Source organism: Portunus trituberculatus, chromosome 50, assembly GCF_017591435.1.
Source record: "Portunus trituberculatus isolate SZX2019 chromosome 50, ASM1759143v1, whole genome shotgun sequence".
NCBI lineage: Eukaryota > Metazoa > Arthropoda > Malacostraca > Decapoda > Portunidae > Portunus > Portunus trituberculatus.
In genome coordinates this window covers 7684944-7699943 of record NC_059304.1, presented here as the reverse complement: position 1 = coordinate 7699943, position 15000 = coordinate 7684944, and the positions used below count along the sequence as shown (strand labels likewise).

The 15000-nt window shown below is 43.1% G+C and overlaps 1 protein-coding gene across 2 annotated transcripts in view; it reads left to right on the top strand.

Annotated features, from left to right (window-relative positions):
* LOC123499632 (fatty-acid amide hydrolase 2-A-like) overlaps positions 1-15000 on the top strand; it is a 37833-nt gene that overhangs the window by 11860 nt on the left and 10973 nt on the right. For both annotated transcript variants that reach the window (XM_045247958.1, XM_045247959.1), the window contains exons 2-5: positions 8173-8338; positions 8638-8860; positions 9193-9279; positions 9390-9520. In XM_045247958.1, the coding sequence (XP_045103893.1) occupies positions 8173-8338; positions 8638-8860; positions 9193-9279; positions 9390-9520 (607 nt within the window). The remainder of the gene's footprint in view (positions 1-8172; positions 8339-8637; positions 8861-9192; positions 9280-9389; positions 9521-15000) is intronic.

Below are 15000 nucleotides of genomic sequence, written 5' to 3'. Positions count from 1 at the left end.
AAGTATGCATATAGAACACCTCTTGTGTTATATGTATATGTGTATGTCATTTTCCTGTGTTTCATGTTATATATCTGTGTATGTCAGTTTCATTTTATATCTATATGTGTGTCAGTTTCAATATTGGGTTATTAAAATAGCTTTTTAAAGTGCCTCCTTTGCATTTCCTCACCAGTTGAACCTGCAGTGTTTTTTTTTTATTGTTATTGTTCACCGGCTCCCCGACGCCAATCTTACCCGTTTAACCGGTGAACGTAACAATACCATTATAACCCATGTTCAGTGTTCCATTTTTCCAGTGACTTTTTTTCTGTGATTACATTATTTTTTCTTGTGTTTCTGTGGTGTTGTGACTTTGATGTGTTTTTTTCTGTGACTTACTCTGCGTGTGGTTTAAATTTACCTTTGTGCGATCAAGTGGCTCCTTTTGGGTTAAAAGTGCTTCGTGACTTTCATTGGTTTCGCATAGCAGTGGTAGAGCAGGAAACCAGGTAGAAAGGCGTGTTCACCGATAGCACTTATCTCTATTTTTTGCACATAGGCAGGTGTGTAATAAGTGTTATCCAAGTGTTGGGATCATCATATGTTCATGCGAACCCTCAATCCCCTCACTTCTCTAGTTTACCCCCTCATTAGTGATTGTACTCATAAGTGTTTACTTAAGTATAATCTAGATAATTTTCAAGGTTGCCTTTATTATCACTCTGCCAAGTTCCTCACTTAAGTAATTTGCTTATCATTTTTTTTTTTTGTTGGTTTTTAACATCTAACACAGTCCCCAGGAAGAACAGGATAAGAGTAGGATAAGTCAGTGGGAAATTGAGAAGCTTAAACTAGAATACCGGATGCATGAAAAACAAATGCAACTACAGGCAGAAAAAGAAGCGAAAAGAAATGCAACTACAGGAAAAACAAATGCAACTACAGGCAGAAAAGGAAGAGAGAGAATTTCAGTTACAACTTAAAAGGCAGGAGAAAGAGTTAGAAATTCAGGAGTTAGCCCTACGAAATGACGCTAAGTTTAGAGGGGAAGAAATAGATATAAAGAAAAAGTTAGCAAGCTTTAATCCTGCTACAGCTGCTCCGCTAGTTCCCCCTTTTGATGAATCTGATGTTGACGGGTCATTTCGCGCTTTTGAGAGCATTGCTAATAGGAATAAATGGCCCAAGGATCAGTGGGTGTCTCTCCTTGTCCCTAAGCTAGTAGGAAAAGCTTATAGGGTATACAACGGCCTTAGTGATGAGGTAGAATATGAAGAGATCAAAGGTAACATTCTAGACGCCTACTCTATCACTTCTGATGGATACAGACAACAGTTTCGAAAGTATGTGAAACCAGAGTCTCACACCTATGTTGAATTTGCTAGTGAGAAACTAAGACAATTTAAGAAATGGTTAGCCGCCCTTAACATTACCACCTTTTCGGAGTTGCTCAATCTAATGGTCCTGGAAGAATGGAAGAACAAGTTACCCTTTAATATTCTGAGGCATGTGGAAGAACGGGAGAGAGTGATCTTATGTCTGCCGCTAAAGTGGCTGATGCGTTTGCTTTGTTGATGGGATCCCTGGGTAGTAGAGGTCGTGGTTCACTATCTAATGTTAGGTCCTCCTTTGGGGAAGGTTTTGGGGCGCGGGTGGTAAGCCGACCGGATTCTCGCCAAATGCATATAATTCCCCTGGTGTACATACTGTAAGAAACCAGGTCACACGATCCAGAAATGTAGACACCCAAATTGCAAGGCCTCTCAACGTCAACTTTCTTTTGTGGCCCCTAAACCTAACACATTTGAGAACAAGAAACCAGTGGCCCTAGCTAACCCTGTCAACTCTCCTCTAGAACTTTATGACTCGTACATGTATCAAGGTAAAGTGTCCCTGACTGATGGTAAAGACAAGGCAATAAATGTCAAGGTTCTGCGTGATACAGGTGCTGCCCAATCCATCTTAAGGGAAGATGTCATCCCTAACATCAAACAGGCTTTCACTGGGAGAAGGTGATCCTTACAGGTCTCGAATCACAGCTCTCCTATCCCTTGGCTAATATTAGCTTACAGTGCCCGTTCATTTCAGGAGAGGTTGAGGTAGCCATTAAACCTGGTGAACTGCCAGTACCGGGGTACATCTTGTACTGGGTAATGATCTTGCGGGTAACTTGGCTGTTCCAAACTTAATTGTTCTTGATTCTCCCTTAACAGAAAGTCCCACTAAGACCCTGGACGAAACATCCCCTCACTTCTTCCCAGTGTGTGCAGTCACCAGGTCTCAGTCCAAGTCCCCTGCCCTTTCACCACCTCCTCCACCAATGATTGCCTCTACTGACAACTTGTACAATAACATCATTTCAAAGGAGAATTTGATTAATGCTCAGGAACAGGATCTCACTTTGGCTAAGATCAGACATGTTGCCAGTGAGACAAAGGATATGTCTAAATTGCCTTGTTTTTATTATCAGGAAGGAGTCCTGATGCGTGCCTACAGACCTCCTGAACTGAAACAACTAGACACCTGGTCAGAAACACATCAAGTTGTCATCCCTTGTCTGTAAGACCAGCCATTATAGAACTAGCTCATGATGGATTGTCAGGTCATCTAGGCATCCAAAAACCTACAAGAAGGCTCTTCAACATTTTTTTGGCCAGGAATGAAAAAGGATGTGTCACACTATGTAAAAACATGTCACATATGTCAAATTGTGGGTAAGCCTAACGAACGCCTTGTGCCAGCTCCTCTGACGCCTATTCCAGTTCAGACGGAGCCCTTCGAAAAGATCATTCTAGACTGCGTAGGGCCCTTACCCAAAACCAAACGAGGGAATCAGTATTTGTTAACCCTCATGGATCCCACTACCAGGTACCCTGAAGCATTCCCTCTTAAGAACATCACATCAAAGACCATTGTAAAACATCTAATACATTTTTCACCTCGGTAGGAATTCCAAAACAAATTCAGTCTGACAAGGGTAGCAATTTCACTAGCAATTTTTTCCAACAGATAGTGAATGAGCTAAACATCGACCATGTAACCTCCTCGGCTTACCACCCCAATCCCAAGGCTGTCTGGAGCGGTTTCACCAAACATTAAAATCCATGATGAAGAAGTATTGCTTGGAGCATCAAGGAGACTGGGATGAAAGTATCTCTTTCCTTCTCTTCGCTTTAAGAGAATCTCCTCAAGATTCTTTAGGTTACTCCCTTTTGAATTACTCTATGGTAGACAGATCAGGGGGCCTCTCAAAATATTAAAGGATCAATGGTTTACTCAAAATACTCCTTCAAGCCCCAGTGTGTCTGACTACATCAGTAACCTTAAGAATAAAATCAGTGAAGTCAGATCTTTTGCTAAATCAAACTTCCTCAAATCTCAAACTAAAATGCAACAAAATTCTCTTCCCAAATCTGTCATGAGAAGTTTCAAACCAGGAGACAAGGTTTTACTTTTCTCCCACTCCAGGCAATGCTCTTCACAGTAAGTTCATGGGACCTTATGTTGTGGCTCAAAAACTAAGTCCATTAAATTATGTGGTCCACACTCCTGACCGTCGTAAGGATTCCCAACTAGTTCATATTAATCTAATGAAACCTTACCACTCCAGAGAACCAGAGGACGACTTGTCTCGCACTGTACCTGTATGTCTGGTAGGGAAGGAGTCTGGTCCTGTGCCCCCCGAGGAAGAGTCCGACATCGAATTCCTCTTCTCGTCACCTAAAGGACGCCCCTCAAACAGCCAAATCATGTCCAACCTTGATGAGGTGTTTCTTTCCTTAACACCTTCACAACAGTCTGATCTTAAAAAGTTATTGCTAGACTTTTCAGAAATCACAGGTGACCTTCCAGGACTTTGTAATACTATCCAACATGACATAACATTAATATCTAATGACATCAAGCCTATAAGACAACCAGCCTATCGCATTTCACCCATTAAAAGAGACTTGATGAAAAAAGAGGTAGACTATCTGCTCTGTCATCACCTTGCAGAACCTAGTATATCCCCTGGGCTTCTCCCTGCCTGTTAACATCTAAGCCAGATGGTAGTAGTCGATTTTGCACCGACTACAGGAAATTAAATAAAGTGACGGTGCCAGACTCCTACCCATTGCCCTTGATAGAGGACCTTATAGATAGTATAGGAGTAGCCAAATTTGTAACCACTATAGACTTACTTAAAGGTTACTACCAGATTCCCCTCTCGGACGAGGCCCAAATAATATCCGCCTTCATCACCCCCTTCGGACTATACCAATACACAGTGATGCCCTTTGGCTTGTCTAATGCTCCCGCCACCTTCCAGAGGGCTATAAATTACATCACCCAGGACTTGGAGGGAACATCTGCCTATCTGGACGACCTGGTGGTGACTTCGGACGACTGGGTGACACATCTGACCCGTCTTCGGAGGCTGATGGGTCGGTTGCAGGAAGCCGGGCTTACAATCAACCTGGCCAAGTCCACCTTCGGGAAGTCTACGGTGGTCTACCTGGGACATGTGGTGGGGAACGGCAAGGTTCGCCCCAAGAGAGCCAACGTGGAGGCCATCCTTGGCTTCCCTGTCCCTACCACCAGGAAAGCTCTCATGAGGTTCTTGGGGATGGCTGGTTTCTACAGACGATTCTGTAGGAACTTCTCCACCCTGGCCGCCCCTGACGGACCTTATCAGCACTTCCGTCCCCTTCCACTGGACCCCGACCTGTGACCAAGCCTTCCAACATCTCAAGGCGTTCCTCTCCTCGGAACCAGTGGTCTGGACGCCAGATCACTCCCGCCCCTTCCATCTACAAGTGGACGCGAGTGGAGTTGGAGTGGGTGCTGTCCTACTACAAACGGACCCCACAAGCGGCATCCTCCATCCCATCGCCTATCACTCCGCCAAGCTGAAGAAACATCAACTCAACTACTCCACCATCGAGAAGGAGGCTCTGGCACTCGTCCTGGCGCTCCAACGTTTTGAGTGCTACCTTCATCCTGGTCCTCAAACTACGAAGGTCTTCACCGATCACAATCCTCTGGCCTTCCTTCACGCCATGAAGAACCGAAACCAACGCATTCTTAGGTGGGCCTTGTTAACTCAACCCTTCAACTTGAAGTCCACCATATCAAGGGGTGGACAACATCATCGCCGACGCCTTATCAAGATCTCCCGTCTCACCTCCTTCATGAGCCCATTACGGAGGTCTTAGGGGGGAGGAAATGTTACGGCCCGCCCGTAACATACTCCACTACCATCACCTCCTCCGCTTGTTACCTCGTTCGCCACCTCTCCACCTCCCTTCCACGTCACCGTCTCATGAACCTTCCACGCCACCGTCTCATGAACCCTCCACGTCACCGTCTCATGAAGCCCGCTACTGTCCCGAAGTTGGATTCACGCGGCCCCATTCGACTCAACCGGAAGTGTTAAGCCAGCTCTTGGCTTTCTGGAAGTCAGTCGAGGTCCAGGCCTCAACCAGTGAACACAACGCCTCTTGGACTACCGTGGGATCAACCATCACCCAGCACTTCACCACTGCGACACCGCATAAGTATCACTTCCCCTCGTCCGTGTTTTCCACATTGCCTCCATATAGGATTAGGATTATTGTTAGGTATTAAGTTGGGTTCTTTATTGTTGTATTTATTTCTGTGTTATATGTATATGTGTATGTCATTTTCCTGTGTTTCATGTTATATCTATGTGTTGTCATGTTTCATGTTATATCTATGTGTGTCAGTTTCATTATGGGTTATTAAAATAGCTTTTAAAGTGCCCCTTTGCATTTCCTCACCAGTTGAACCTGCAGTGTTTTTTTTTTATTGTTATTGTTCACCGGCTCCCCGATGCCAATCTTACCAGTTTAACCTGTGACGTCACGAGTAAAGGCAGCCAATCATGAGGCGGCATTTGCATTCCCGCTCGCTGAGAAAGTCACGTGACAATGTTTACAGCTTTTTGCGCAAAAGTGAAAACTGTCTAAATAGTTGAAAATACAGCCACTCTTGAAGTTTGTTATTTCATGATGACAAACTCCGCCAAAATAGCAAGTGCTGAATTTTGCTAATGCAGACTGATGAAGTCTCAAGATGGCAAAATTTCTCCTGACTTCTCTCCCCAGGATCCTGAGGGCACTTCTCTCCCACCTTGTATTTCTATTTTCGGCGAATGTGAAAGAACGTGAAAGAACATATGCAAAAGAACGTAAGAAAATAGGCCAGTATCAAGGCCAAGAGAAGGACTTTATCAAACTACATGGAACAACAATAAGCATAAATATCTTACCAGCAGTGTCTCCAATGACGCTCTGAAAAGAGGCATGCGCTTGCAAATAACCTCATGGCCAGCAGTACCTGTGTGTGCACAGGCAATGCATGGCTTCGTTTGTCCTCCTTCTAAGTAGAGCAGTGGTTCCCAAACTGGGGGGCGCGCCCCCCTAGGGAGGCGTAAAGAGAATTCAAGGGGGGCGTGAAGTCATCTGCTAAAAAAAATGTTTTAATAGATTATAAGAATAATAAAATCAAAATGTCTCTCTGGAATGTACTATTATTTGTTTGAGTGGCTTTCATTATTAAAATTTAATACAAACAGAGATCTGTTTTCCTGAACAATGCTAAGAAATAAATGCAATAAAATAAAATAAGTTCACATGAGCAAAAGAGGAAGTGGGAGGGGGGGGCGTGCGGGTCTACTGGAAGGAAGAAGGGGGCGTCAGGTAAGATAGTTTGGGAACCACTGAAGTAGAGGCTCCATTTCCTTGAACAGGAGGATTAGCTCCTGCCGCGGTAAGCGATACTTGAGCAGCAGCTCACCATCGCTGAGGGCCAAAGGGTCCAGGCGATCACGGAATCGCCTTTCTCTCCTTAAGACACGACAGTAGAAACGGGCAGCGATGACTTCCATAATAAAGCAAGGGAAACTTGTGGTGGTGGCGGCGGGAACAAATTGGCGCGCGTCTATCAGGCGGCAAATTTGCACTCTCATCTTGACATTTACTTTCGCCGTTTTATGTAAGATTTCATTTTGAGCATCACAAAGTCATTATATCTTGGATGGTAAAGCTTGGGTGAGGCAAAAAAAAAGAGCCTATTTTGTGTACATGAATATTTATATAAGAGATAGCAATGCCTTTACAACACCTCGGGAGGTGTTGTTATTACCGACGCGCGTTGATTGTTAACAACAACAACCTAACAACATTTTAGGCATTTGAGTATACCGTTTTGGTACGACGTTGTTGATTACAAACAACTCACGTCGCTAGCCTGTTATTAAAGCTTCGTGAATTCCACCCCTGACTCCCGCCCCGCCTCCCCTAATAATGCGCTGCCTCACCCTACCACCAAACATACTGGCTAGTCTGGCTTTACTCATGTTATAAGATGCCAAAATACTCGTTTCATGACTACCTTTACCATCACAATTAGCTTAATATGGGTACTGCTATGAACAAAATTGCTTGTGCCACTAATGGGCGGAAGCTGAACAGTGCTTCCCACATATACTCTTCAAGTATGCCTACAGGCGCTATAGGCCATAACATGAAAAAAAAAGGCATTAGAAAAATAGACAAGGAAGACCTGGTGCTGGTGAAAGAAGAAGTTAGAAGGACAAGAGGACATGTAAAGAAGGTTAGGATGAGGCAGTGTTTGAAGAATATTGGAAAATGCAGTTTTCCACATACAACAGTGGAAAAGTGAAATGCATTGAGTGATGAAGTTGTTACAGCACATAATGTGCATAACTTTAAAGAAAAACTTGGATAAATGGAGATATGGAGACAGGACACTTTGAGCCCCACTCGAACCCCGTACAATACAACTAGTTAAACTTAGTACACACACACACACACACACACACACACACACACACACACATATCACCTGCTTCGACACCGCATCAATTCCTTGAACTTGCTCAGTGCAAGTCACTACTCATAACGGAAAGAGTGCCGCAACACTTTGTAGTTAAGGGCGCGCGTAGCTAATCTGCCATATGAATAACGCCAGTGAGATGAGCGACCGTAGGTTGTTGTGATAATCTCACCTTAATGATTATTTGAGAAATACAGAGAGAAGAAAGGGAAGACAGATCAGGGTAATTGATTTGATGGATGAGTCGTTAATTGGCTTGGTTTTGCCGTGCTTCTCTAGCTCTTTTCTGAGGCTAAATGACAACATTTAACTTCTTTTTTTTCTGTACAGTTTTCTCATCTCCCTCCTGACGCGGCTGTACCTGTGGGTGGTGCGCTGCGTGTTCAGGCTTCTCTGGGCATTAGGGGGACCCACCAAGTTGCTGTTGCCTCCCATAGACGACCCTGCGTTGATGCAGTCTGCCCGTACCTTGGCGCTCTGGATACGACAGAGGAAGGTTGTTAATTTGTTTTGTGCTGATGAGAAAGGAAGCCACGTGGCGCTGCGATAAATTAGTCACAAACAAGCTTGATCTCACCTTCTCATCGCTCATCCTGGAATTTGTAGTTTTGTTTTGCTTTCCAAGATTCATAGCTTGTGATGAACTTGCTTCTGAACTATGAAAGAAAGTTCAGTTGGAGTTTGTTAAGAGATGTATTACATGAAATATGATATATATATTAATTTCGATGGTTGGTTTACCACGATTATATTGATCTAAGAAGTTATACCACGTATCTCCTTTCCTTTTCCCAGAGGAGCGCTGTATCCGTCATGGAAGCTTTTCAACGGCGCATCGAGGCAGTGAACCCTATCATCAACGCTGTCGTAGATGAACGTTTCAAGGCTGCCCTGCAAGAGGCACGGGAAGTGGACCAGCGGCTTGATGCATGCACGCAGGAGGAACTAGAGGAGATCGGTCGCACTCAACCGCTTCTTGGGGTACCATTCACTTCTAAAGAAACCATCATGGTGAAGGGTGAGTGAGTGGTGTATGGACATAATATTTTGTTCAGGACTAGGGTGGCAGGATATCTCACGCTGTTTTTCCTTGTGTGCGATAAACTGTTTGTCTTTCTACAACTTGGAACAAGATTACCATATTCCACAAACCAATGGTCGTAGTCTCTCTCTCTCTCTCTCTCTCTCTCTCTCTCTCTCTCTCTCTCTCTGTTGGATATTTCTGAGCTGTCTGAACGAGATATGGAGTTAAAAATAAAATGTTCCAAAGTGTATCATATTGAGTCACTCTTACACCACAGTCTCTAAAACATAATGCAACAGGGAGTGTAGACGATGGTGTGTTTGCAGGACTGAGTAACGCTGTAGGGTTGGTGTGCCGGCAGGGTGTGAAGGCTTCGCGGGATGCCGAAGTGGTGGGCAGACTCCGAGAGGCAGGTGAGGCTTCATCATGATGCTTACTTGCGTTTATTGCTACTCTGGCTGATTCTTTCCGGACATCAGTTTCTATTTATACTTTTTCTTCTAATCCCTGTGTGTATTTCCAGGCGCCATTCCGATGGCCGTTACCAACGTACCAGAGCTTGCAGTGTGGGTAGAGTCCTACAATCTTTTGAATGGCCGCACCGTCAATCCTTACGACGTCAGCAGGACCCCTGGAGGATCCAGCGGCGGCGAGGTATGTGTGAGTGTGTGTGTGTGTGTGTGTTGGGGTAGTTGTTTCACTGTTCTTTCTAGTGTAGCAGAAAGTTATCACAAACGCCAAATATTGAGCCTAGATTGCGGAGATCGCCAGCATTATTAAAAAAAATTTATGTCGCCAGCGTTTTTTCTTTTCTTTTATGCAAGAGTAACAAGAAAAAAAAAAAGACCCACTTGATTGCCAGTTCCCTTAAAGATCAATAGAGTTAGCCAAAAAGTCTGGGAGAAATAACTTGAAACCTCTTTAAAAGAAGTCAAATCGTAGGAAGATGGAAATACAGAAGCAGGCAGGGAGCTCCAGAGTTTACCAGACAAAGGTATGATTAATTGAGAGTACTTGTTAACTCTTTCATTAGGGAGTTGGACAGAATAGCGGTGTGAGGAAGAAGAAATCCGTGTGCAGCTATAGGCCACAGGAGGAGGGAAGGCATGACGTTAACAAGATCAGAAGAGCAGTTAGCATGAAAATAGCGTTAAAAGATAGAAAGAGGTGCAACATTTCGGCGGTGAGAAAGAGGCTGAAGACAGTCAGTCGGAGGAGGTTAGTTTATGAGACGAAAAGCTTTTGATTCTACCCTATCCCCCCAAAACTTGGAAAAGTACTCCACAAAAGGACGGATAAGGCCCTTATACTAAGTTAGCATTTGGAGGGTCGAGAAAAAATGGCGGAGACGCCTCAGAGCGCCTAACTTCAGAGAAGTTGTTTTATCATGAGATGAGATATGAAGTTTCTTGTTTATATTATGAGTAAATGACAGACTTAGAATATTCAGTGTAGAAGATGGGGACAACTGAGTGTCATTGAAGAAGAGGGGATAGTTGTCTGGAAAATTGTTTCGATTTGATAGATGGAGGAATTTAATTCTTGAGGCATTGAACACTACTAAGTTTTCTCTGCCTCACTCAGAAATCTTGGAAAGATCAAAAGTCAGCAGTTCTGTTGCGTCCCTGCGTGATCTGTTGACTTCCTGAAGGGTTGGTTGTTTCTGAAAGGACGTAGAAATATGAAGGGTGGTATCATCAGCGTAGGAGTGGATAGGACAAGAAGTTTTGTTAAGAAGATCATTAATGAATAATAGAAAGAGAGTGGGTGACAGGACAGAACTCTGAGGAACACCACCGTTAGATTTAGGAGAACAGTGGACGTCTACCACTGCAGCAATAGAACGGTTGGCCGCCGTGGTACAGTGGAACCATGCGCGCTTTGGGGTCCGAGGGGTCCGAGAACAATAGAAAGTGCCCATTAGGTCCATAAGCCTTCCGAGTGTTTAGGCTAGCGAGAGTATGAAAAACATGATTACGAAAAACTTTAGTCGAAGGTATGAAATAGTCAGAGGGAGGAGGAGGGGGAGGGATAGGCCCATAATCATCCAAGGTGGAGTTGTTAGCAAAGGTTTGAAAGAAGAGTCCAGCTTTAGAAACAGATGAGATGGCAGTGGTGTCATCAGAACGAAATAACGAAAGGAAAGATGAAGAAGTAAAGTTATTAGAGATGTTTTTGGCTCGATGCCAGAAGTCTCGAGGGGAGTTAGAGTTTGAAAGATTTTGACATTTTCTCTTTTGTAAAGGAGTGTTTGGCAAGTTTGAGAACAGACTTGGCATGATTCCGAGCAGAGATGTGAAGTGCATAAGACGCAGGTGATGGAAGGCTCAAGTACCTTTTGTGGGCAACCTCTCTATCATGTATAGCACGAGAACAGTCTGTGTTAAATCTAGGTTTAAAAGGTTTAGGTTAAGAAAAAGAATGAGGAATATACGCCCCCATGTCAGACATTATCTGTTGTGCGTTCAGCACAAAGAGATGGGTCTCTTGAAACGGAAACAGTAATCATTCCAGGGAAAATCAGCATAATATCTCCTCATGTCTCCCCATTGGCAGAGGCAAGAATGAAATTGTGATCGGAGGAGCCCAACGGAGAAGAGAGGGTAACAGCATAAACAGAAGGATTAGAAAAACGGAAAAGGTCATAAATGTTAATTGGGCGTATCTCCAAGAAGATCAAAAATACTAGTAGGGTGTTGCACCAGTTGCTCTAGGACTCAGTGGTTCCCAAACTTTTTCTGGTCGTTACCCACTTTTCATACATGATCCTTTTCCATGCCCCCCCAAAAAAACAATCATAGCCGGTGACTACCGTGACTGTCTATAGTTCTACGCTCATTAGGTCCATATAAAAACCACTTAAGCAAATCCTGTAATCTTATTAATTCCATTTTTTTCTTTTGTTAAGTATTAATAAAGAAATTTGTATCTTGCCTTTGCTGAATCTCATATAATTATTGAAATGGTACTAAAGAAGTAATATAATGCGCATAAAAATTCATACATATATGTAGAGTAATTAAAAATTGCATTATTGCGAAAAGCTGTTTCAGCAATAAGCAAAAAGAAAAGAAACAAACAAAGAAATTCCACTGAATTGAAAAAGTGTATTAATCCTACGCAATGTGATCTGATCTTTGAATCTTACAAATTTGATAACTTTGTAATTCTTAAATGAAATGCTCTCATAGGGAGTCATAATTAACTGCCACAATCATTGCCTTCAGTAGCCACACACACACAACTCCTCCCAGATCATTTGCATCTGAATGTTCATGCCAGGTTCATGTTTCCTTCACTTGAATTCCCATTCCACTCAGAATGAAGGGTGATGTTGCAGAATATCAACAAGCTTCTTGATTCTTGGTTTTGTTTCACTTAAAGCACACCGTAGGTCATGCTTCACTTCAAGTTTGTTGCGATATTTCGTTTTAATGTGGAGGAGTTGAGAGAATGCAACCTCACAGGAATAAGTTGATGAAAATGGTAGGAGGTGGCGCTGGACTCACACATACACGATCGTGGTGCCCCGACAGGCACGATGGCTGAAATTTGGCATCGGGGGACGAAAAAACACTATCGGGACATCAATCGTGCGTGATCGGGGTGTTTTGTGGGTCATCGGGCAACATACGGCGCATGCGGGCGTTGCGGGGGATGTCCGGGCATCGGGGCAAAAATTTTGAACCTGTTCAAAATTTTCAGCCGACTGGCCGACAAATATCAAACAGCGTAGCTAAGTCACATAAGTTTGGGTATGAAGCTGCCATTGATGACCAAAATACTGTGAGAGATTCAGTTTCAAACTTCATCTTGGCTCCTGAATCCTCCTGAAGTGTCAACAGCTCAGTTTTTAGCCATTATCATTGTCATCAGGAATGCATGTCACTGGAGCAGTGAAGGGGGCCCTTACTAGCCGAGAAGTTAGGCTTTGGATATCTGGGAAGTATCTTTTAGATTCCCCTTCCAAGGCCTCAAGATGTTGGGTAATCAAGTTCTGCGTAGATGAATCACACTCCTCTGCAATTTCTGACACTGTCTCCAGCATTGCCAAGTTTCCCATTCCAATTCTCCATCTTACGAATAAAAGCTTTGATTTTGTCCACAAAATCGATTATCAAGCTTCCTTTCCATTGGAGTTCCAGGTTCAGTGTGTTCAACTGTCTAAATATGTCAACAAGATAGGATAGCCGTATTTCGAAGCTATCTGCAGACCATGCTGACAGCAAATCTTGCTTGTTCTGTATTCTGAGAAAGAGGCTGATCTCTTCTCTGAGCTCAAATACACGCTGAACTACATTTCCTTTTGATAGCCAGCGAACTGCTGTATGAAATAGGAGGGTTTCATGAGCTGCATCCATATCTTGGCAGAGTTTCTTGAAAAGGCGTGTGTTAAGAGCACTACCTTTTATAAAGTTAACTGTCTTTATAATTGTATTCAGAGTGTCCTGTAATTCTGAGGGTAGCGTTTTTGATGCAAGAGCTTGCCAGTGGATCATGCAGTGAAGAGGGATAGCATTTGGTGCTTTTTGTATAACTCTTGTAACAAAACCTGACTGACAACCCAACATGGCTGGAGCCCTGTCTGTGCATATCCCACAGAGTTTGCCCCAGTCAAGACCTTCAGATTCAAAGAATTCTGTAAGTTTCTGCATTACATCTTCACCTTTTGTAGATTGTTCAAGAGGTTCACAAAACAAGAATTCCTCCTTCAGATCCTCATCATGAACATACATTACAAAAGCCATAAGTTGTGAGTAGGACTGGACGTCAGTGGACTCATCGAGTTGAATACTGAATAATCCAGCTCTTTTAATTTCCTGTACCACCTGCTCTTTGATATCATCAGATATTTGGGATATTCGGCGTTGCACTGTATTATTTGAGTGAAATAGTATTCAGCTTTTCAGCACTTTTCTCACCAAAAACAAGCTTTACCATTCTCTTGGCGCATGGCAAAATTAATTACTCCCCAATTGTGTGTGGCTTCTGTTTTGCTATTACAAGGGATACAAGAAATGATGCCTCCACTACGGCAGCATTTTGTTGATGAAAGAAAGTCGTTGTCTCTTCATGCTCAATTCTTGTTGACTATAGAAGGAACGATCTTTGCCAACATGTTGAGGATGCTTGGTTTCCAGATGTAATCTAAGCTAGGGCCTTAGTGATTCAGCTGTGAGTATTTTGTGACAAATCACACACTGAGGCTTCACTACACCTTTATCAGTGATGCTTGTAAATCCAAAATCCAGGTATTTGTCATCATTGTTGCGTTTCTTATTAGAAGCCATCACTGTACCTGCAATGCACAAAGAAAAACTGCTATTTCTAACACCGCTAACATATGTTATTACCCAAAATTAGAATAATAAAATCGTAAATATGAGGTTGAAAGGAAGTTAAATTTTACGTTACAAAAAAGTTAAAATCATTTACCATTAAAGTGGTATTGATGTTGGCTGTAACTGAAGTATTCACACGTGGGACGAAACTGATTATATGGGGAGGCACATACTGTAATCAATGTTGCAACTGTGAATGTGTGGGCTTAACTGAATAATATGAACATCCTTGTTTCCTTGCTGATAGGTAAGATTCAAGACCAGGTTATCATACAGAATACATAACTTAGGAAGCCTTTATGTTCAGTTAAAATTATTTAGCTTCCCTAATACATCCCCATGTCTTGTTTTGTCAAGAACACATAATCAGATGAAAAAATGTAATTATACAAAAAAAAAAAAAAAAAAATGGGACGTACGTATTACTCGTGTCTGGCAGCAAGACATTGCACAAATCTCTGTACCGAACCTGTAAGTTCCCTCCACTGGCTATCTACCCGCTAAACTCCTTTGGTTTTATTTATGCATAGCCTCAGATTATGGCCCCCTACATTCTGCTGTAGGTTCCCCAGGTGGCCATGGCCCCCAGTTTGGGAACCACTGCTCTAGGTCATGGATGATAGCAAAGTTGAAAGCTAGCTCACCAGGGTGGTCAGTGAAGGGAGAGGAAAGCCAAAGCTGGTGGGGAACATTGAAATCTCCAAGGATGGAAATCTCCGCGGTAGAGGGATAGAATGTGCTTCACTTTGGAAGTTAGATAGTAAAAGAATTTACTATAATCAGAAGAGTTAC